Raw genomic sequence first — 20,661 nt, 5'->3', positions numbered from 1 at the left:
TTTGCTCATCTTTTTCTTTTGCTTTTGACTCTGCTTTTGACTCTGCTTTTTTCCCTTGCTTTTGACTCTGTCCTCAATATAAAAACACACTCAGTTCAAAGTGGGTATCTCCCCTGTATCTATGTGTAATTAGGCTGTAGTTTTAGTTCTTTTCAATGTACACTCCCTCCCTTCCTGAGGGCCCACATGTCAAAGGTCTCACCCTACTTCAATTTGACTATTAGTATCATTTGATGGAACTGACCATTTTCTTTCCTAAAGCTCTCTCCTCCTACAGCTTCTGTGATGCCAGAATCTCTTGCTTTTTCTCCTTCCTCTCTGACCACTCCCACTCAGCCTAACTAAGAGCACAGATTTCTAGTGCCACATAGTCTGAATTCTTACCATATATTAACTCTATTATCTTGAGTAAATTACTTAACCCTCTGTGTCTCAGCTTACTAATCTGTAAAATGGGCTTATAATCATCCCTTCTTCAAATTGTGTTTCAATGAGGATTAAATAACTTAATAGAACACCTCTTAACAGAGAATAAGTACGCTAGAAAATGTCTGTTGTCATTAGCATTATCACTGGCGTAATCATAGTAACGTTAGAACATCTATCATGGTACTGGAATCATCTACTTGCTTATTTATCTTTGTTTCCCTAATGCCTAGTCCAATGCCTAGAACTGAGGCTAGAGCAACAAACATTTGCTAAAAGAATTTCTGTGCAATTATAAACTTCTAATTAACTCCTTTATGTCTCTCAGGAAGAGTCATTTCCTATGAGCCACTAATAATGGGAGTACAGGAGCTGTGGGACCTTACTTGTCAACTGTGTTGACTGTGAAGGAAGTTGAGAGGCATGTGTCACTGTTCCCAAGTGAATATGCTCTGTCATTCTGGTACCCATAATGGATGATAAAGATGTCCTGACTGGCTCAGTCCACGTCTCCAAAGTACTGGCCACAACCAAGGGTCCTTTGGCAGTGATCCTCTCTGCCGCAGTGCTGGTGCCCACCATACGTTGGGTAGCGAGTGAGGAAGTAATCCCATGGGGGGCTGGGTTGGTTGAAGAGTAAGCAGTAGTGAAGGTTGAAGAGGGGAATGGTACTGAAGCTGATGAAGGCAGGTTCTCTGCAATGGTGGGCATAGCATCTCCAGGGCCTGGTTCTGTCCTCCAATATGGACTGGTTGAGAAGGTGGCTGAGCTGGCTCCTGGAACTCCAGATGAAGCTGTAGACAAAGAAGGCATCCATGTGTCAGTTGAAATGGTCTCAGCTGAGGACAGCATTACTTTACTCAGGTGAGAAGTCTTTTCTGATACAGACATGGAAAGCCTGGGTTCTGGGAAGGAGGTTCTGCCAGCAGACCCTGCAAAAGAGAGAAGCACAACAGGGAGAGAGAGGTTTCCATTGAAATTTCAGCACACTGCTAAGACAAACGCTGGTCTGAAACTCATATTTTCAGAGAAGAGTGACATCAGTCTTGGAATATTTGAAAACATGAATGGGCAGAAGAGATAAAAGTGTGCTTATGGGAGTGACTGGATGAGAGTCCAGGGATGTGAATGACTCTAGTCCTCTAGAAGAGAGATGGGAAAGTGGCCCTGCCACAAAGTTTTAGGGTCTAAGAAGACAGGTACTGAAGTGAAAATAGGGGTCACCTCTATGGAATAGATAGTATCCATTGGATAAGAGGCTCTGCATGGGTCACAATGAATGGGGACAGAGGAAGGTGCCTCATACGTACAAGAGCTATTCTGTGCATTAATTACAAATACATAAATGAAAAATTTCACACTCTTTTTATCTGCACTAACATCAAAGGACGCCACTGTTAGAAAAGTAGAGGAAAAATGATTGTGGTTTCAAAGACTATATAACAAAGAAAAAACTGAGCTTTATAGGGACAGAGATGAGAAATGAGGTCAGGAATGGGAAAGGTGTTTAATAACTTATGCTGAGAAGGAATCAAAAGAGAGTAAGTTTGTGGAAGGCATCACTGCCAGAAAAATGAAAGGCAGAGAGATCCTGAATTGCTAAGGAAATGTTGAAAAAGGAAAACAAAACGGGAGGCATCACATTGTCTGATTTCAAGCTTTACTACAAAGCTATGATCACCAAGACAGCATGGTACTGGCACAAAAACAGACACATCAGACCAGTGGAACAGAGTAGAGAGCCCAGATATGGACTCACAACTTTATGGTCAAATAATCTTTGACAAAGAAGGAAAAATTATCCAGTAGAAAAGACAGTCTTTTCAATAAATGGTGTTGGGAAAATTGGACAGCTATGTATAGTTGAATGAAACTTGACCATTCTCTTACACCATACACAAAGATAAAAACTCGAAATGGATAAAAGACTTCAATGTGAGGGAGGAATCTATCAAAATCCTAGAGGAGAACATAGACAGTAATGTCTTTGACATCAGCCACAGCAATTTTTTTCAAGACATGTCTCCAAAGGCAAAGGAAATAAAAGCGAAAATGAGCTTTTAGGACTTCATCAAGATCAAAAGCTTCTGCACATCAAAGGAAGCAGTCAACAAAACAAAGAGGCAATCCATGGAATGGGAGAAGATATTCACAAATGGCAGTATAGACAAAGGGCTGGTAGCCAAGATCTATAAAGAACTCCTCAAACTCAACACTCAAAAAACAGATAATCACATCAAAAAAATGGGCAGAAGACATGAACAGACACTTCTCCAAAGAAGACATACAAATGGCTAACAGACACATGAAAAAATGTTCATCAGCATTAGCCATCAGGGAGACTCAAATCAAAACCACATTGAGATATCACCTTACACCAGTTACAATAGCCAAAATCAACAAGACAGGAAACTAGTGTTGGAGAGGATGTGGAGAAAGGGGAACCCTCTTACACTGTTGGTGGGAATGCAAGTTGGTGCAGCCACTTTGGAAAACAGTGTGGAGAGTTCTCAAAAAATTAAAAATAGAGCAACCCTATGACCTGGCAATTGCACTACTGGGTATTTACCCCCAAAGATATGTATGAGTGAAAAGAAGGCCCTATGCACCTCAATGTTTATAGCAGCAATGGCCATAATCACCAAACTGTGGAAAGAGCCAAGATGCCCTTCAACGGATGAGTAGATAAAGAAGATATGGCCCATGTATACAATGGAGTATTATGCTTCCATCAGAAAGGATGAATACCCAACTTTTGTATCAACATAGACAGAACTGGAGGAGATTATGCTGAGTGAAATAAGTCAAGCAGAGAGAGTCAATTATCAGATGGTTTCACTTACTTGTGGACCATAAGAGATTACACAGAGGACATTAGAAAAAGGAGAGGAAAACTGAATTGGGAGAAACTTGAGGGGGAGATGAATGATGAGAGATTGTGGAATCTGAGAAACAAACTGAGGTTTTGGAGGGGAGGGGGATGGGGGGTTAGGTGAGCCTAGTGGTGGGTACTAAGGAGGGCATGTACTGCATGGAGCACTGAGTGTGGTGTATAAACAATGAATCTTGGAATACTGAAAAAAATAAAATAAAATGTAAAAAAATAATAAAATAAAAAAAATAAATAAGGAAATTAAAAAATAAAAAAAAAACAAAGAGAAAAGTTCGCAGAAAGAAAAAAAAAACTAGCACATGTTAACTCTTTGCAAACATTTTTGATGCTAGTGGTCATGAACCCTGTGATAAACCTAATGGCTCTATTCAGAACACTGGTTAATGCACCCAAGATAAGAATATTCTATGACATAGACCAAAGGGTACCTTTCGGGGTAATGAAGCTGATTGTCCCAGGTTCAACACCTAGGGCAGAGGTAGAAAGCCTGGTGTTGATTCCTGTGGGGATGTCTGGTGACATCGTGGACTGAGAAGGGCCAGGGATGGATGTCCTGCTGGAGGAGATGACGCTGGTCCTGGAGGCTTCCATGGTAGTGTCAGTGACCACTATAGAAGGGACAGTCATTTTCCCCGAGGCCATGATGGTATGCCAGGAGGTGCTGGTGTCCCGTGGTTGTGGGCCAAAGAAAGACGTTGACTGTGTCCTAAACTCTGTGGTTTCAGAAAGGTCAGACATTGGAGTGGAAAACGAAGTGTCCCCACTGAGAGGAGAGGTGACAACTGCAGTGGTGCTTTTCGGTGTCTCTGAGCCCGCTGGGGTAGAAGACTGGGACTCCTGTGCAGACATGATTGCGCCCATGTTTGTTACTGTTGTGTTCCCAGAAAGATAGAGTCCCTCGGTAGCAGCAGACACTTCGGAGATTACCTGGGTGTCACCTGAGGTCCTGCTCAAACCTGAAGGTGGAATCGTCACAGGTCCCAAACCTGTGCTCATTGTGCCAGGGATCCCCAGAAAACCAGGTGTGCCTGGTGAGGTGGCAGGGAAGGGTGGAGAAAGGTCCCTGGCTTGTGATGTGGGGGAAAGTCGAGAAGATGAAGTCATGGCACTCGAGGGCTCCAGGGGGGATGGCGATGTGGTAATATGGTCAGAGGAAGGGCTTGTCCGTGACACAACCTCAGAACCCGTGTCCACGCCAATGGTCACTACTGAGCTTGCAGAAACCCGAGTCCCTGCTGAGTGACTTTCGGCCCAGGAGGCCGTGGTTGATGCATCCGTGTTACTTGTGTCCTGTGATGTAGCCCCAGGGACAACTGTTTTGGGGACCATGGCTATACCTATGGACTTGGTCATGTCGGGGTAGGTAAAAAGCCTGGTAAAGATTCCGATGTACGGTGAAATCGTGGACTGAGCAGGGCCAGGGAAGGATGTCCTGCTGGAGGAGATGATGTTGGTCCTGGAGGCTTCCATGGAAGACTCAGTGGACACTAGAGAAGGGACAGTGATTTTCTCTAAGTTCATGATGGTGTGCGGGGACGTGCTGGTTTCCCGTGGTTCCAGGCCAGGGGATGACGTTGACTGTGTCTCAGACTCTGTGGTTTCAGAACGGCCAGCCTCCGGTGTGGGAAATGAGGCGTCCCCACTGAGCGAAGAGGGGACTACTGCAGTGGTGCCTTTGGGTGTCTCTGATCCCGCTGGGGCAGAGGACTGGGACTCCTGTGTAGACGTGATGGTCCCCAAGCTGGTCACTGCTGCGTTCCCGGAAAGGTGGAGTCCCTCTGTAGCCGGAGACGCTTCTGAAAACACCCGGCTGTCACCTGAGCTGCTGCTCACACCTGAGGGTGGACTTGTCACAGGTCCCGAGCTTGTGCTCAACGCGCCGCTGGTCCCCAGCCCGGCAGGCGTGCTTGGTGAGGTGGCAGGGACGGGTGCAGTAGGGTCCCCGGCTTGTGATGTGGGGGAATGTAGAGAAGGCGACGTCGCGGCATGTGAGGGCACCAGGGCGGATGGAGACGTGGTGTCCTGGTCAGAGGCAGGGCTTGTCCGTGACACAACCTCAGAACCCGTGTCCACGCCAATGGTCACTACTGAGCTTGCAGAAACCCGAGTCCCTGCTGAGTGACTTTCGGCCCAGGAGGCCGTGGTTGATGCATCCGTGTTACTTGTGTCCTGTGATGTAGCCCCAGGGACAACTGTTTTGGGGACCATGGCCATCGCTGTGGACTCGGTCAAGATGGGGGAGGTAGAGAGCCCGGTGTTGATTCCTGTGGAGATGTCTGGTGACATCGTGGACTGAGCAGGGCCAGGGAAGGATGTCCTGCTGGAGGAGATGACATGGGTCCTAGAGTCCTCTGCAGTAGTATCAGTGGACACTGGTGAAGGGACACTCATTGTCTCCGAGTCCACGGTGGTGTGCGGGGACGTGCTGGTTTCCCGTGGTTCCAGGCCAGGGGATGACGTTGACTGTGTCTCAGACTCTGTGGTTTCAGAACGGCCAGCCTCCGGTGTGGGAAATGAGGCGTCCCCACTGAGCGAAGAGGGGACTACTGCAGTGGTGCCTTTGGGTGTCTCTGATCCCGCTGGGGCAGAGGACTGGGACTCCTGTGTAGACGTGATGGTCCCCAAGCTGGTCACTGCTGCGTTCCCGGAAAGGTGGAGTCCCTCTGTAGCCGGAGACGCTTCTGAAAACACCCGGCTGTCACCTGAGCTGCTGCTCACACCTGAGGGTGGACTTGTCACAGGTCCCGAGCTTGTGCTCAACGCGCCGCTGGTCCCCAGCCCGGCAGGCGTGCTTGGTGAGGTGGCAGGGACGGGTGCAGTAGGGTCCCCGGCTTGTGATGTGGGGGAATGTAGAGAAGGCGACGTCGCGGCATGTGAGGGCACCAGGGCGGATGGAGACGTGGTGTCCTGGTCAGAGGCAGGGCTTGTCCGTGACACAACCTCAGAACCCGTGTCCACGCCAATGGTCACTACTGAGCTTGCAGAAACCCGAGTCCCTGCTGAGTGACTTTCGGCCCAGGAGGCCGTGGTTGATGCATCCGTGTTACTTGTGTCCTGTGATGTAGCCCCAGGGACAACTGTTTTGGGGACCATGGCCATCGCTGTGGACTCGGTCAAGATGGGGGAGGTAGAGAGCCTGGTGTTGATTCCTGTGGAGATGTCTGGTGACATCGTGGACTGAGCAGGGCCAGGGAAGGATGTCCTGCTGGAGGAGATGACATGGGTCCTAGAGTCCTCTGCAGTAGTATCAGTGGACGCTGGTGAAGGGACACTCATTGTCTCCGAGTCCACGGTGGTGTGCGGGGACGTGCTGGTTTCCCGTGGTTCCAGGCCAGGGGATGACGTTGACTGTGTCTCAGACTCTGTGGTTTCAGAACGGCCAGCCTCCAGTGTGGGAAATGAGGCGTCCCCACTGAGCGAAGGGCGGACTACTGCAGTGGTGCCTTTGGGTGTCTCTGATCCCGCTGGGGCAGAGGACTGGGACTCCTGTGTAGACGTGATGGTCCCCAAGCTGGTCACTGCTGCGTTCCCGGAAAGGTGGAGTCCCTCTGTAGCCGGAGACGCTTCTGAAAACACCCGGCTGTCACCTGAGCTGCTGCTCACACCTGAGGGTGGACTTGTCACAGGTCCCGAGCTTGTGCTCAACGCGCCGCTGGTCCCCAGCCCGGCAGGCGTGCTTGGTGAGGTGGCAGGGACGGGTGCAGTAGGGTCCCCGGCTTGTGATGTGGGGGAATGTAGAGAAGGCGACGTCGCGGCATGTGAGGGCACCAGGGCGGATGGAGACGTGGTGTCCTGGTCAGAGGCAGGGCTTGTCCGTGACACAACCTCAGAACCCGTGTCCACGCCAATGGTCACTACTGAGCTTGCAGAAACCCGAGTCCCTGCTGAGTGACTTTCGGCCCAGGAGGCCGTGGTTGATGCATCCGTGTTACTTGTGTCCTGTGATGTAGCCCCAGGGACAACTGTTTTGGGGACCATGGCCATCGCTGTGGACTCGGTCAAGATGGGGGAGGTAGAGAGCCTGGTGTTGATTCCTGTGGAGATGTCTGGTGACATCGTGGACTGAGCAGGGCCAGGGAAGGATGTCCTGCTGGAGGAGATGACATGGGTCCTAGAGTCCTCTGCAGTAGTATCAGTGGACGCTGGTGAAGGGACACTCATTGTCTCCGAGTCCACGGTGGTGTGCGGGGACGTGCTGGTTTCCCGTGGTTCCAGGCCAGGGGATGACGTTGACTGTGTCTCAGACTCTGTGGTTTCAGAACGGCCAGCCTCCGGTGTGGGAAATGAGGCGTCCCCACTGAGCGAAGAGGGGACTACTGCAGTGGTGCCTTTGGGTGTCTCTGATCCCGCTGGGGCAGAGGACTGGGACTCCTGTGTAGACGTGATGGTCCCCAAGCTGGTCACTGCTGCGTTCCCGGAAAGGTGGAGTCCCTCTGTAGCCGGAGACGCTTCTGAAAACACCCGGCTGTCACCTGAGCTGCTGCTCACACCTGAGGGTGGACTTGTCACAGGTCCCGAGCTTGTGCTCAACGCGCCGCTGGTCCCCAGCCCGGCAGGCGTGCTTGGTGAGGTGGCAGGGACGGGTGCAGTAGGGTCCCCGGCTTGTGATGTGGGGGAATGTAGAGAAGGCGACGTCGCGGCATGTGAGGGCACCAGGGCGGATGGAGACGTGGTGTCCTGGTCAGAGGCAGGGCTTGTCCGTGACACAACCTCAGAACCCGTGTCCACGCCAATGGTCACTACTGAGCTTGCAGAAACCCGAGTCCCTGCTGAGTGACTTTCGGCCCAGGAGGCCGTGGTTGATGCATCCGTGTTACTTGTGTCCTGTGATGTAGCCCCAGGGACAACTGTTTTGGGGACCATGGCCATCGCTGTGGACTCGGTCAAGATGGGGGAGGTAGAGAGCCTGGTGTTGATTCCTGTGGAGATGTCTGGTGACATCGTGGACTGAGCAGGGCCAGGGAAGGATGTCCTGCTGGAGGAGATGACATGGGTCCTAGAGTCCTCTGCAGTAGTATCAGTGGACGCTGGTGAAGGGACACTCATTGTCTCCGAGTCCACGGTGGTGTGCGGGGACGTGCTGGTTTCCCGTGGTTCCAGGCCAGGGGATGACGTTGACTGTGTCTCAGACTCTGTGGTTTCAGAACGGCCAGCCTCCAGTGTGGGAAATGAGGCGTCCCCACTGAGCGAAGGGCGGACTACTGCAGTGGTGCCTTTGGGTGTCTCTGATCCCGCTGGGGCAGAGGACTGGGACTCCTGTGTAGACGTGATGGTCCCCAAGCTGGTCACTGCTGCGTTCCCGGAAAGGTGGAGTCCCTCTGTAGCCGGAGACGCTTCTGAAAACACCCGGCTGTCACCTGAGCTGCTGCTCACACCTGAGGGTGGACTTGTCACAGGTCCCGAGCTTGTGCTCAACGCGCCGCTGGTCCCCAGCCCGGCAGGCGTGCTTGGTGAGGTGGCAGGGACGGGTGCAGTAGGGTCCCCGGCTTGTGATGTGGGGGAATGTAGAGAAGGCGACGTCGCGGCATGTGAGGGCACCAGGGCGGATGGAGACGTGGTGTCCTGGTCAGAGGCAGGGCTTGTCCGTGACACAACCTCAGAACCCGTGTCCACGCCAATGGTCACTACTGAGCTTGCAGAAACCCGAGTCCCTGCTGAGTGACTTTCGGCCCAGGAGGCCGTGGTTGATGCATCCGTGTTACTTGTGTCCTGTGATGTAGCCCCAGGGACAACTGTTTTGGGGACCATGGCCATCGCTGTGGACTCGGTCAAGATGGGGGAGGTAGAGAGCCTGGTGTTGATTCCTGTGGAGATGTCTGGTGACATCGTGGACTGAGCAGGGCCAGGGAAGGATGTCCTGCTGGAGGAGATGACATGGGTCCTAGAGTCCTCTGCAGTAGTATCAGTGGACGCTGGTGAAGGGACACTCATTGTCTCCGAGTCCACGGTGGTGTGCGGGGACGTGCTGGTTTCCCGTGGTTCCAGGCCAGGGGATGACGTTGACTGTGTCTCAGACTCTGTGGTTTCAGAACGGCCAGCCTCCGGTGTGGGAAATGAGGCGTCCCCACTGAGCGAAGAGGGGACTACTGCAGTGGTGCCTTTGGGTGTCTCTGATCCCGCTGGGGCAGAGGACTGGGACTCCTGTGTAGACGTGATGGTCCCCAAGCTGGTCACTGCTGCGTTCCCGGAAAGGTGGAGTCCCTCTGTAGCCGGAGACGCTTCTGAAAACACCCGGCTGTCACCTGAGCTGCTGCTCACACCTGAGGGTGGACTTGTCACAGGTCCCGAGCTTGTGCTCAACGCGCCGCTGGTCCCCAGCCCGGCAGGCGTGCTTGGTGAGGTGGCAGGGACGGGTGCAGTAGGGTCCCCGGCTTGTGATGTGGGGGAATGTAGAGAAGGCGACGTCGCGGCATGTGAGGGCACCAGGGCGGATGGAGACGTGGTGTCCTGGTCAGAGGCAGGGCTTGTCCGTGACACAACCTCAGAACCCGTGTCCACGCCAATGGTCACTACTGAGCTTGCAGAAACCCGAGTCCCTGCTGAGTGACTTTCGGCCCAGGAGGCCGTGGTTGATGCATCCGTGTTACTTGTGTCCTGTGATGTAGCCCCAGGGACAACTGTTTTGGGGACCATGGCCATCGCTGTGGACTCGGTCAAGATGGGGGAGGTAGAGAGCCTGGTGTTGATTCCTGTGGAGATGTCTGGTGACATCGTGGACTGAGCAGGGCCAGGGAAGGATGTCCTGCTGGAGGAGATGACATGGGTCCTAGAGTCCTCTGCAGTAGTATCAGTGGACGCTGGTGAAGGGACACTCATTGTCTCCGAGTCCACGGTGGTGTGCGGGGACGTGCTGGTTTCCCGTGGTTCCAGGCCAGGGGATGACGTTGACTGTGTCTCAGACTCTGTGGTTTCAGAACGGCCAGCCTCCGGTGTGGGAAATGAGGCGTCCCCACTGAGCGAAGGGCGGACTACTGCAGTGGTGCCTTTGGGTGTCTCTGATCCCGCTGGGGCAGAGGACTGGGACTCCTGTGTAGACGTGATGGTCCCCAAGCTGGTCACTGCTGCGTTCCCGGAAAGGTGGAGTCCCTCTGTAGCCGGAGACGCTTCTGAAAACACCCGGCTGTCACCTGAGCTGCTGCTCACACCTGAGGGTGGACTTGTCACAGGTCCCGAGCTTGTGCTCAACGCGCCGCTGGTCCCCAGCCCGGCAGGCGTGCTTGGTGAGGTGGCAGGGACGGGTGCAGTAGGGTCCCCGGCTTGTGATGTGGGGGAATGTAGAGAAGGCGACGTCGCGGCATGTGAGGGCACCAGGGCGGATGGAGACGTGGTGTCCTGGTCAGAGGCAGGGCTTGTCCGTGACACAACCTCAGAACCCGTGTCCACGCCAATGGTCACTACTGAGCTTGCAGAAACCCGAGTCCCTGCTGAGTGACTTTCGGCCCAGGAGGCCGTGGTTGATGCATCCGTGTTACTTGTGTCCTGTGATGTAGCCCCAGGGACAACTGTTTTGGGGACCATGGCCATCGCTGTGGACTCGGTCAAGATGGGGGAGGTAGAGAGCCTGGTGTTGATTCCTGTGGAGATGTCTGGTGACATCGTGGACTGAGCAGGGCCAGGGAAGGATGTCCTGCTGGAGGAGATGACATGGGTCCTAGAGTCCTCTGCAGTAGTATCAGTGGACGCTGGTGAAGGGACACTCATTGTCTCCGAGTCCACGGTGGTGTGCGGGGACGTGCTGGTTTCCCGTGGTTCCAGGCCAGGGGATGACGTTGACTGTGTCTCAGACTCTGTGGTTTCAGAACGGCCAGCCTCCGGTGTGGGAAATGAGGCGTCCCCACTGAGCGAAGAGGGGACTACTGCAGTGGTGCCTTTGGGTGTCTCTGATCCCGCTGGGGCAGAGGACTGGGACTCCTGTGTAGACGTGATGGTCCCCAAGCTGGTCACTGCTGCGTTCCCGGAAAGGTGGAGTCCCTCTGTAGCCGGAGACGCTTCTGAAAACACCCGGCTGTCACCTGAGCTGCTGCTCACACCTGAGGGTGGACTTGTCACAGGTCCCGAGCTTGTGCTCAACGCGCCGCTGGTCCCCAGCCCGGCAGGCGTGCTTGGTGAGGTGGCAGGGACGGGTGCAGTAGGGTCCCCGGCTTGTGATGTGGGGGAATGTAGAGAAGGCGACGTCGCGGCATGTGAGGGCACCAGGGCGGATGGAGACGTGGTGTCCTGGTCAGAGGCAGGGCTTGTCCGTGACACAACCTCAGAACCCGTGTCCACGCCAATGGTCACTACTGAGCTTGCAGAAACCCGAGTCCCTGCTGAGTGACTTTCGGCCCAGGAGGCCGTGGTTGATGCATCCGTGTTACTTGTGTCCTGTGATGTAGCCCCAGGGACAACTGTTTTGGGGACCATGGCCATCGCTGTGGACTCGGTCAAGATGGGGGAGGTAGAGAGCCTGGTGTTGATTCCTGTGGAGATGTCTGGTGACATCGTGGACTGAGCAGGGCCAGGGAAGGATGTCCTGCTGGAGGAGATGACATGGGTCCTAGAGTCCTCTGCAGTAGTATCAGTGGACGCTGGTGAAGGGACACTCATTGTCTCCGAGTCCACGGTGGTGTGCGGGGACGTGCTGGTTTCCCGTGGTTCCAGGCCAGGGGATGACGTTGACTGTGTCTCAGACTCTGTGGTTTCAGAACGGCCAGCCTCCGGTGTGGGAAATGAGGCGTCCCCACTGAGCGAAGAGGGGACTACTGCAGTGGTGCCTTTGGGTGTCTCTGATCCCGCTGGGGCAGAGGACTGGGACTCCTGTGTAGACGTGATGGTCCCCAAGCTGGTCACTGCTGCGTTCCCGGAAAGGTGGAGTCCCTCTGTAGCCGGAGACGCTTCTGAAAACACCCGGCTGTCACCTGAGCTGCTGCTCACACCTGAGGGTGGACTTGTCACAGGTCCCGAGCTTGTGCTCAACGCGCCGCTGGTCCCCAGCCCGGCAGGCGTGCTTGGTGAGGTGGCAGGGACGGGTGCAGTAGGGTCCCCGGCTTGTGATGTGGGGGAATGTAGAGAAGGCGACGTCGCGGCATGTGAGGGCACCAGGGCGGATGGAGACGTGGTGTCCTGGTCAGAGGCAGGGCTTGTCCGTGACACAACCTCAGAACCCGTGTCCACGCCAATGGTCACTACTGAGCTTGCAGAAACCCGAGTCCCTGCTGAGTGACTTTCAGCCCAGGAGGCCGTGGTTGATGCATCCGTGTTACTTGTGTCCTGTGATGTAGCCCCAGGGACAACTGTTTTGGGGACCATGGCCATCGCTGTGGACTCGGTCAAGATGGGGGAGGTAGAGAGCCTGGTGTTGATTCCTGTGGAGATGTCTGGTGACATCGTGGACTGAGCAGGGCCAGGGAAGGATGTCCTGCTGGAGGAGATGACGTGGGTCCTAGAGTCCTCTGCAGTAGTATCAGTGGACGCTGGTGAAGGGACACTCATTGTCTCCGAGTCCACGGTGGTGTGCGGGGACGTGCTGGTTTCCCGTGGTTCCAGGCCAGGGGATGACGTTGACTGTGTCTCAGACTCTGTGGTTTCAGAACGGCCAGCCTCCGGTGTGGGAAATGAGGCGTCCCCACTGAGCGAAGAGGGGACTACTGCAGTGGTGCCTTTGGGTGTCTCTGATCCCGCTGGGGCAGAGGACTGGGACTCCTGTGTAGACGTGATGGTCCCCAAGCTGGTCACTGCTGCGTTCCCGGAAAGGTGGAGTCCCTCTGTAGCCGGAGACGCTTCTGAAAACACCCGGCTGTCACCTGAGCTGCTGCTCACACCTGAGGGTGGACTTGTCACAGGTCCCGAGCTTGTGCTCAACGCGCCGCTGGTCCCCAGCCCGGCAGGCGTGCTTGGTGAGGTGGCAGGGACGGGTGCAGTAGGGTCCCCGGCTTGTGATGTGGGGGAATGTAGAGAAGGCGACGTCGCGGCATGTGAGGGCACCAGGGCGGATGGAGACGTGGTGTCCTGGTCAGAGGCAGGGCTTGTCCGTGACACAACCTCAGAACCCGTGTCCACGCCAATGGTCACTACTGAGCTTGCAGAAACCCGAGTCCCTGCTGAGTGACTTTCGGCCCAGGAGGCCGTGGTTGATGCATCCGTGTTACTTGTGTCCTGTGATGTAGCCCCAGGGACAACTGTTTTGGGGACCATGGCCATCGCTGTGGACTCGGTCAAGATGGGGGAGGTAGAGAGCCTGGTGTTGATTCCTGTGGAGATGTCTGGTGACATCGTGGACTGAGCAGGGCCAGGGAAGGATGTCCTGCTGGAGGAGATGACATGGGTCCTAGAGTCCTCTGCAGTAGTATCAGTGGACGCTGGTGAAGGGACACTCATTGTCTCCGAGTCCACGGTGGTGTGCGGGGACGTGCTGGTTTCCCGTGGTTCCAGGCCAGGGGATGACGTTGACTGTGTCTCAGACTCTGTGGTTTCAGAACGGCCAGCCTCCGGTGTGGGAAATGAGGCGTCCCCACTGAGCGAAGGGCGGACTACTGCAGTGGTGCCTTTGGGTGTCTCTGATCCCGCTGGGGCAGAGGACTGGGACTCCTGTGTAGACGTGATGGTCCCCAAGCTGGTCACTGCTGCGTTCCCGGAAAGGTGGAGTCCCTCTGTAGCCGGAGACGCTTCTGAAAACACCCGGCTGTCACCTGAGCTGCTGCTCACACCTGAGGGTGGACTTGTCACAGGTCCCGAGCTTGTGCTCAACGCGCCGCTGGTCCCCAGCCCGGCAGGCGTGCTTGGTGAGGTGGCAGGGACGGGTGCAGTAGGGTCCCCGGCTTGTGATGTGGGGGAATGTAGAGAAGGCGACGTCGCGGCATGTGAGGGCACCAGGGCGGATGGAGACGTGGTGTCCTGGTCAGAGGCAGGGCTTGTCCGTGACACAACCTCAGAACCCGTGTCCACGCCAATGGTCACTACTGAGCTTGCAGAAACCCGAGTCCCTGCTGAGTGACTTTCGGCCCAGGAGGCCGTGGTTGATGCATCCGTGTTACTTGTGTCCTGTGATGTAGCCCCAGGGACAACTGTTTTGGGGACCATGGCCATCGCTGTGGACTCGGTCAAGATGGGGGAGGTAGAGAGCCTGGTGTTGATTCCTGTGGAGATGTCTGGTGACATCGTGGACTGAGCAGGGCCAGGGAAGGATGTCCTGCTGGAGGAGATGACATGGGTCCTAGAGTCCTCTGCAGTAGTATCAGTGGACGCTGGTGAAGGGACACTCATTGTCTCCGAGTCCACGGTGGTGTGCGGGGACGTGCTGGTTTCCCGTGGTTCCAGGCCAGGGGATGACGTTGACTGTGTCTCAGACTCTGTGGTTTCAGAACGGCCAGCCTCCGGTGTGGGAAATGAGGCGTCCCCACTGAGCGAAGAGGGGACTACTGCAGTGGTGCCTTTGGGTGTCTCTGATCCCGCTGGGGCAGAGGACTGGGACTCCTGTGTAGACGTGATGGTCCCCAAGCTGGTCACTGCTGCGTTCCCGGAAAGGTGGAGTCCCTCTGTAGCCGGAGACGCTTCTGAAAACACCCGGCTGTCACCTGAGCTGCTGCTCACACCTGAGGGTGGACTTGTCACAGGTCCCGAGCTTGTGCTCAACGCGCCGCTGGTCCCCAGCCCGGCAGGCGTGCTTGGTGAGGTGGCAGGGACGGGTGCAGTAGGGTCCCCGGCTTGTGATGTGGGGGAATGTAGAGAAGGCGACGTCGCGGCATGTGAGGGCACCAGGGCGGATGGAGACGTGGTGTCCTGGTCAGAGGCAGGGCTTGTCCGTGACACAACCTCAGAACCCGTGTCCACGCCAATGGTCACTACTGAGCTTGCAGAAACCCGAGTCCCTGCTGAGTGACTTTCGGCCCAGGAGGCCGTGGTTGATGCATCCGTGTTACTTGTGTCCTGTGATGTAGCCCCAGGGACAACTGTTTTGGGGACCATGGCCATCGCTGTGGACTCGGTCAAGATGGGGGAGGTAGAGAGCCTGGTGTTGATTCCTGTGGAGATGTCTGGTGACATCGTGGACTGAGCAGGGCCAGGGAAGGATGTCCTGCTGGAGGAGATGACATGGGTCCTAGAGTCCTCTGCAGTAGTATCAGTGGACGCTGGTGAAGGGACACTCATTGTCTCCGAGTCCACGGTGGTGTGCGGGGACGTGCTGGTTTCCCGTGGTTCCAGGCCAGGGGATGACGTTGACTGTGTCTCAGACTCTGTGGTTTCAGAACGGCCAGCCTCCGGTGTGGGAAATGAGGCGTCCCCACTGAGCGAAGAGGGGACTACTGCAGTGGTGCCTTTGGGTGTCTCTGATCCCGCTGGGGCAGAGGACTGGGACTCCTGTGTAGACGTGATGGTCCCCAAGCTGGTCACTGCTGCGTTCCCGGAAAGGTGGAGTCCCTCTGTAGCCGGAGACGCTTCTGAAAACACCCGGCTGTCACCTGAGCTGCTGCTCACACCTGAGGGTGGACTTGTCACAGGTCCCGAGCTTGTGCTCAACGCGCCGCTGGTCCCCAGCCCGGCAGGCGTGCTTGGTGAGGTGGCAGGGACGGGTGCAGTAGGGTCCCCGGCTTGTGATGTGGGGGAATGTAGAGAAGGCGACGTCGCGGCATGTGAGGGCACCAGGGCGGATGGAGACGTGGTGTCCTGGTCAGAGGCAGGGCTTGTCTGTGACACAACCTCAGAACCCGTGTCCACGCCAATGGTCACTACTGAGCTTGCAGAAACCCGAGTCCCTGCTGAGTGACTTTCGGCCCAGGAGGCCGTGGTTGATGCATCCGTGTTACTTGTGTCCTGTGATGTAGCCCCAGGGACAACTGTTTTGGGGACCATGGCCATCGCTGTGGACTCGGTCAAGATGGGGGAGGTAGAGAGCCTGGTGTTGATTCCTGTGGAGATGTCTGGTGACATCGTGGACTGAGCAGGGCCAGGGAAGGATGTCCTGCTGGAGGAGATGACATGGGTCCTAGAGTCCTCTGCAGTAGTATCAGTGGACGCTGGTGAAGGGACACTCATTGTCTCCGAGTCCACGGTGGTGTGCGGGGACGTGCTGGTTTCCCGTGGTTCCAGGCCAGGGGATGACGTTGACTGTGTCTCAGACTCTGTGGTTTCAGAACGGCCAGCCTCCGGTGTGGGAAATGAGGCGTCCCCACTGAGCGAAGAGGGGACTACTGCAGTGGTGCCTTTGGGTGTCTCTGATCCCGCTGGGGCAGAGGACTGGGACTCCTGTGTAGACGTGATGGTCCCCAAGCTGGTCACTGCTGCGTTCCCGGAAAGGTGGAGTCCCTCTGTAGCCGGAGACGCTTCTGAAAACACCCGGCTGTCACCTGAGCTGCTGCTCACACCTGAGGGTGGACTTGTCACAGGTCCCGAGCTTGTGCTCAACGCGCCGCTGGTCCCCAGCCCGGCAGGCGTGCTTGGTGAGGTGGCAGGGACGGGTGCAGTAGGGTCCCCGGCTTGTGATGTGGGGGAATGTAGAGAAGGCGACGTCGCGGCATGTGAGGGCACCAGGGCGGATGGAGACGTGGTGTCCTGGTCAGAGGCAGGGCTTGTCCGTGACACAACCTCAGAACCCGTGTCCACGCCAATGGTCACTACTGAGCTTGCAGAAACCCGAGTCCCTGCTGAGTGACTTTCGGCCCAGGAGGCCGTGGTTGATGCATCCGTGTTACTTGTGTCCTGTGATGTAGCCCCAGGGACAACTGTTTTGGGGACCATGGCCATCGCTGTGGACTCGGTCAAGATGGGGGAGGTAGAGAGCCTGGTGTTGATTCCTGTGGAGATGTCTGGTGACATCGTGGACTGAGCAGGGCCAGGGAAGGATGTCCTGCTGGAGGAGATGACATGGGTCCTAGAGTCCTCTGCAGTAGTATCAGTGGACGCTGGTGAAGGGACACTCATTGTCTCCGAGTCCACGGTGGTGTGCGGGGACGTGCTGGTTTCCCGTGGTTCCAGGCCAGGGGATGACGTTGACTGTGTCTCAGACTCTGTGGTTTCAGAACGGCCAGCCTCCGGTGTGGGAAATGAGGCGTCCCCACTGAGCGAAGAGGGGACTACTGCAGTGGTGCCTTTGGGTGTCTCTGATCCCGCTGGGGCAGAGGACTGGGACTCCTGTGTAGACGTGATGGTCCCCAAGCTGGTCACTGCTGCGTTCCCGGAAAGGTGGAGTCCCTCTGTAGCCGGAGACGCTTCTGAAAACACCCGGCTGTCACCTGAGCTGCTGCTCACACCTGAGGGTGGACTTGTCACAGGTCCCGAGCTTGTGCTCAACGCGCCGCTGGTCCCCAGCCCGGCAGGCGTGCTTGGTGAGGTGGTAGGGACGGGTGCAGTAGGGTCCCCGTCCTGTGATGTGGGGGAAATTAGAAAAGGTGACATCGTGGAATGCGAGGCCCCCAGCGTGGAAGGAGTTGTGGTATCATGGTCAGAAGAAAGGCTTATCTGTGACACATCCTCAGAACCTCTGTCCATGTTAATGGTCTGATGTGAGGGTGTAAAACCCTGAGTCCCATCTGAGTGTGTCTCGGACCAAGAGGCTCTTAATGCATCCGTGGTTCCTGTTCCCTGTGATGTAACTCCAGGGATTAGCATTTGGGTTTCCCTGGTTATCGTTTTTGTTGTAGGAAACTGGTAAGGACTATGTTCTGCTTCTTTGCTGATGAGATCTGTCCTCCCTAATAAAGTGACTCTGGAAGGACTTACCGTCTCAGTAGGTGTGAACCCACTTTCAATTTCTGCTGTCATGACTGGCAGCTGTGAGGTAGTTGGGGTGACTTTGTTCTCCCCAGGTAATTCTTGCGTTGCGCCCCCTTGAGGAAGTGAGGTGGTGGCTGTGGATGATGACACTGATTTCCCAGTAGCCCAGTCCAGAGTGGGCTGAAAATCCGATGGAGAAATAGGAGGGGGGATTTTGGGGTCAGTCTTTGTATTTGGATGGTCATTGGTCCCACTTGTGCTTACATAATGAGGATATGAGGGGCTCATCTTCCCGATCCCAGAAGTGGTTGAGATGGGCATAGATGGCATTGTGTCTGAAGGACGCCATGTTCTCATATTTGTGGACTTTGTGTCTTCAGCTGAAGCATGAGGAGATGGAATGGCTAGGCTGGTTCCAAGGACGGTCCCAAGGCCATGGAAAGTAGATAAAGAGCCTGATTCAGTGCTAGATGCTAAGGATAATGTACCCATTACAGAAGTTGTTTCAGCAGAACTTATGGCTTCCAACATTGAAGCTGTGTCTGTTATGGCCCAGGAGCTTGATGTTGGGACAGAAGCAGTTGTAGGTGACCAGCTGGAAGGACGCTCTTGCGTAGACATGCTGGTCTCTGTGACCAGGGTGCTCATTCTCCTCTCCGGGTTGGATGTGGTAGTCAGGACTGAGTTGTTTCCTATGGTGGTAATGATGGTGGCGACATCTGGAGTAGGGGCTACGGTGACACCCGTGATGTTTGCTTCTGCAGGAGATGAGGTTTGTGATCGTTGTCTAGTTGTAGAGGCAGCATCACTGGCCACTACACTTGTGATGGCCACCAGCGCCTTAGACCCCATCGAAGGAAATGTGATAGACGGGGAAGAGCTCAGTATTCGTCCCGAGCCATAGGTGAGGCCAGTAGTGGCTTGGCTTTTAAAGGTCACCGATGGTGATGTGGTTCGTTGTCTGGTGGTTAGATGCCATGTGTCTGTGGCCTCTGGAGATGCACCATGAATCGGATCACTCCCAGTTGTCTTCTCTGACCATGTGACAGCAGCTGAATAAGCCTCACCCACAGACATACTTGCCTGTTGTTCAGCTGTTGCAATGGCCACTGCTGAGGAAGCCAGTGTCGTCCCTGTAGAATTGGCTCCAGGCAAACCAGTGACATGAACGTAGGCTGCTGTGTCTGTGACAGTCCATGGAGAGGTCCCTGGTGCTTGGGTGCTGTCTGAGGTCCTGGACTTCCTCTCTGGGCTAGGCATTACAGTTGAAACTGACCTTGTTCCCCCGGGGCTGGAGGTGATGACTTCCACAGTGAGGGCCCCACCCTTGCCTATTAGTTCTGTAGGAGATGATGTCACAGAAAGGGTCGCAGGTGGAGGTGAGATTTCAGGGGTCTCCAATCCTGTGATGGACTCAGACTTGGGCCCCATGAAAGGGGAGGTAGCCAATGCAGAGGAGTGAGCTTTCTCTCTTGCCACACTGATGAGGCTGATAGTGGCTGAGCCTTCTGACCTATCAGAATGGGGGGTGATAATAGCTGTGTCTGGGTCTGCAGGGGAGGCACTCAGTGTTGGGTCCCACCCAGCTGTCCACTCTGACCATGGGCTAGTGGATGAATGAGCCTCCCCCACAGATCCACCGGTCTGTGGTTCAGCCGTCACTGCCTTCTTACTGAAGGCAATGGAAGGAGTGACCATAGTGCTGATGCTTGTCATGGTTTCAAGTTCAGACTTCTCTGTTACTGAGCTCGTGGCTACTTTGGGGGTTACAAATAAACTTGTTGCAGAGTGCTGAAGGCCAGTGGAAGTTGTGCTGGAAGGGAAATTCGTGCCCAGTGTGGTCCCCTCCGTGGAGCCAAGCCATGTGGACAAGTCCATTTCAGTTGTTTTAGAAGTCAGGACTGAGCTCACTTGCTGGATAGTCCCTGTGGAAGTTGACTCTGGGTGGGGGAAAGACATTGTTCCTCTTGACTGGCTTGTCCCTTCTGGTGTCCCAGAGTATATAGTGGCCCGAGCTTCAGCTGGATATGGGGAGTATGAGGTGTTATTTGTAACTACCGCTGTTTCTGTAGATGACTCTGCTGGCACCACAGTTCGTGTGGGCAGGTGAAGGAGTCTGGTGCTGCCACTTCCTGTGGTCAGGGATTGAAGGGTGGCAGGTCCCACCACGACATGTGTGGAGGCAGTCTCTTTTGTAGTCTCCCTAAAGGAAGTTCCCACAGTGGTTCTGGTCTTGTGGCTGCTGCTGGGCTCCCTGGAGCTTGGGTTTATGATATCTTCAGATGTTCCTGGGCTTCTGGTGGACTGGCCTGTGACTGAAACAGCTCTTTAGTTAGGAAGTTTACAAGGAAGTAAAAAAGTGGTTCTTCTTTTGATTCTCTTTCCTTTCTCCTTACAAATGGGCATATATTCTGCTCCTCTGGGTGGCAGGAATCCTATTGCCCATCCTTGTGTCTAATGTTTGTATATGATTTTGGTCTACTGGCTCGCAGAGCTCCCTCTGGCATCCTATGTTTCTATATCAGTGTGGCCTCCATGCGGACCTATATACCATATCTCATGTCTTAATGGAGGGTAAAGATTCTACCCGGGAATGGGGGAAAACTCTTCCACCTTTTGCTCTGCTTTTCCTCCTTGGTCCAGCCTTCAATCAT

At 55.1% G+C, this 20,661-nt stretch overlaps 1 protein-coding gene across 8 annotated transcripts in view; it reads right to left on the bottom strand.

Annotated features, from left to right (window-relative positions):
- MUC16 (mucin 16, cell surface associated) overlaps positions 1 to 20,661 on the bottom strand; it is a 121,251-nt gene that overhangs the window by 83,384 nt on the left and 17,206 nt on the right. For 5 of the 8 annotated variants that reach the window (XM_047703669.1, XM_047703695.1, XM_047703677.1 and 2 more), the window contains exons 5-6: positions 3,748 to 20,322; positions 813 to 1,220 (exon numbers count right to left, since the gene is read on the bottom strand). In XM_047703669.1, coding sequence (XP_047559625.1) covers positions 813 to 1,220; positions 3,748 to 20,322 — 16,983 coding nt within the window. The remainder of the gene's footprint in view (positions 1 to 812; positions 1,221 to 3,747; positions 20,323 to 20,661) is intronic. The other 3 variants (XM_047703733.1, XM_047703717.1, XM_047703724.1) reach the window with 1 other exon arrangement.

This window comes from Lutra lutra, chromosome 1 (assembly GCF_902655055.1).
Source record: "Lutra lutra chromosome 1, mLutLut1.2, whole genome shotgun sequence".
In the NCBI taxonomy this organism is placed as follows: Eukaryota; Metazoa; Chordata; class Mammalia; order Carnivora; family Mustelidae; genus Lutra; species Lutra lutra.
This window is presented reverse-complemented; position numbering and strand designations above follow the sequence as displayed.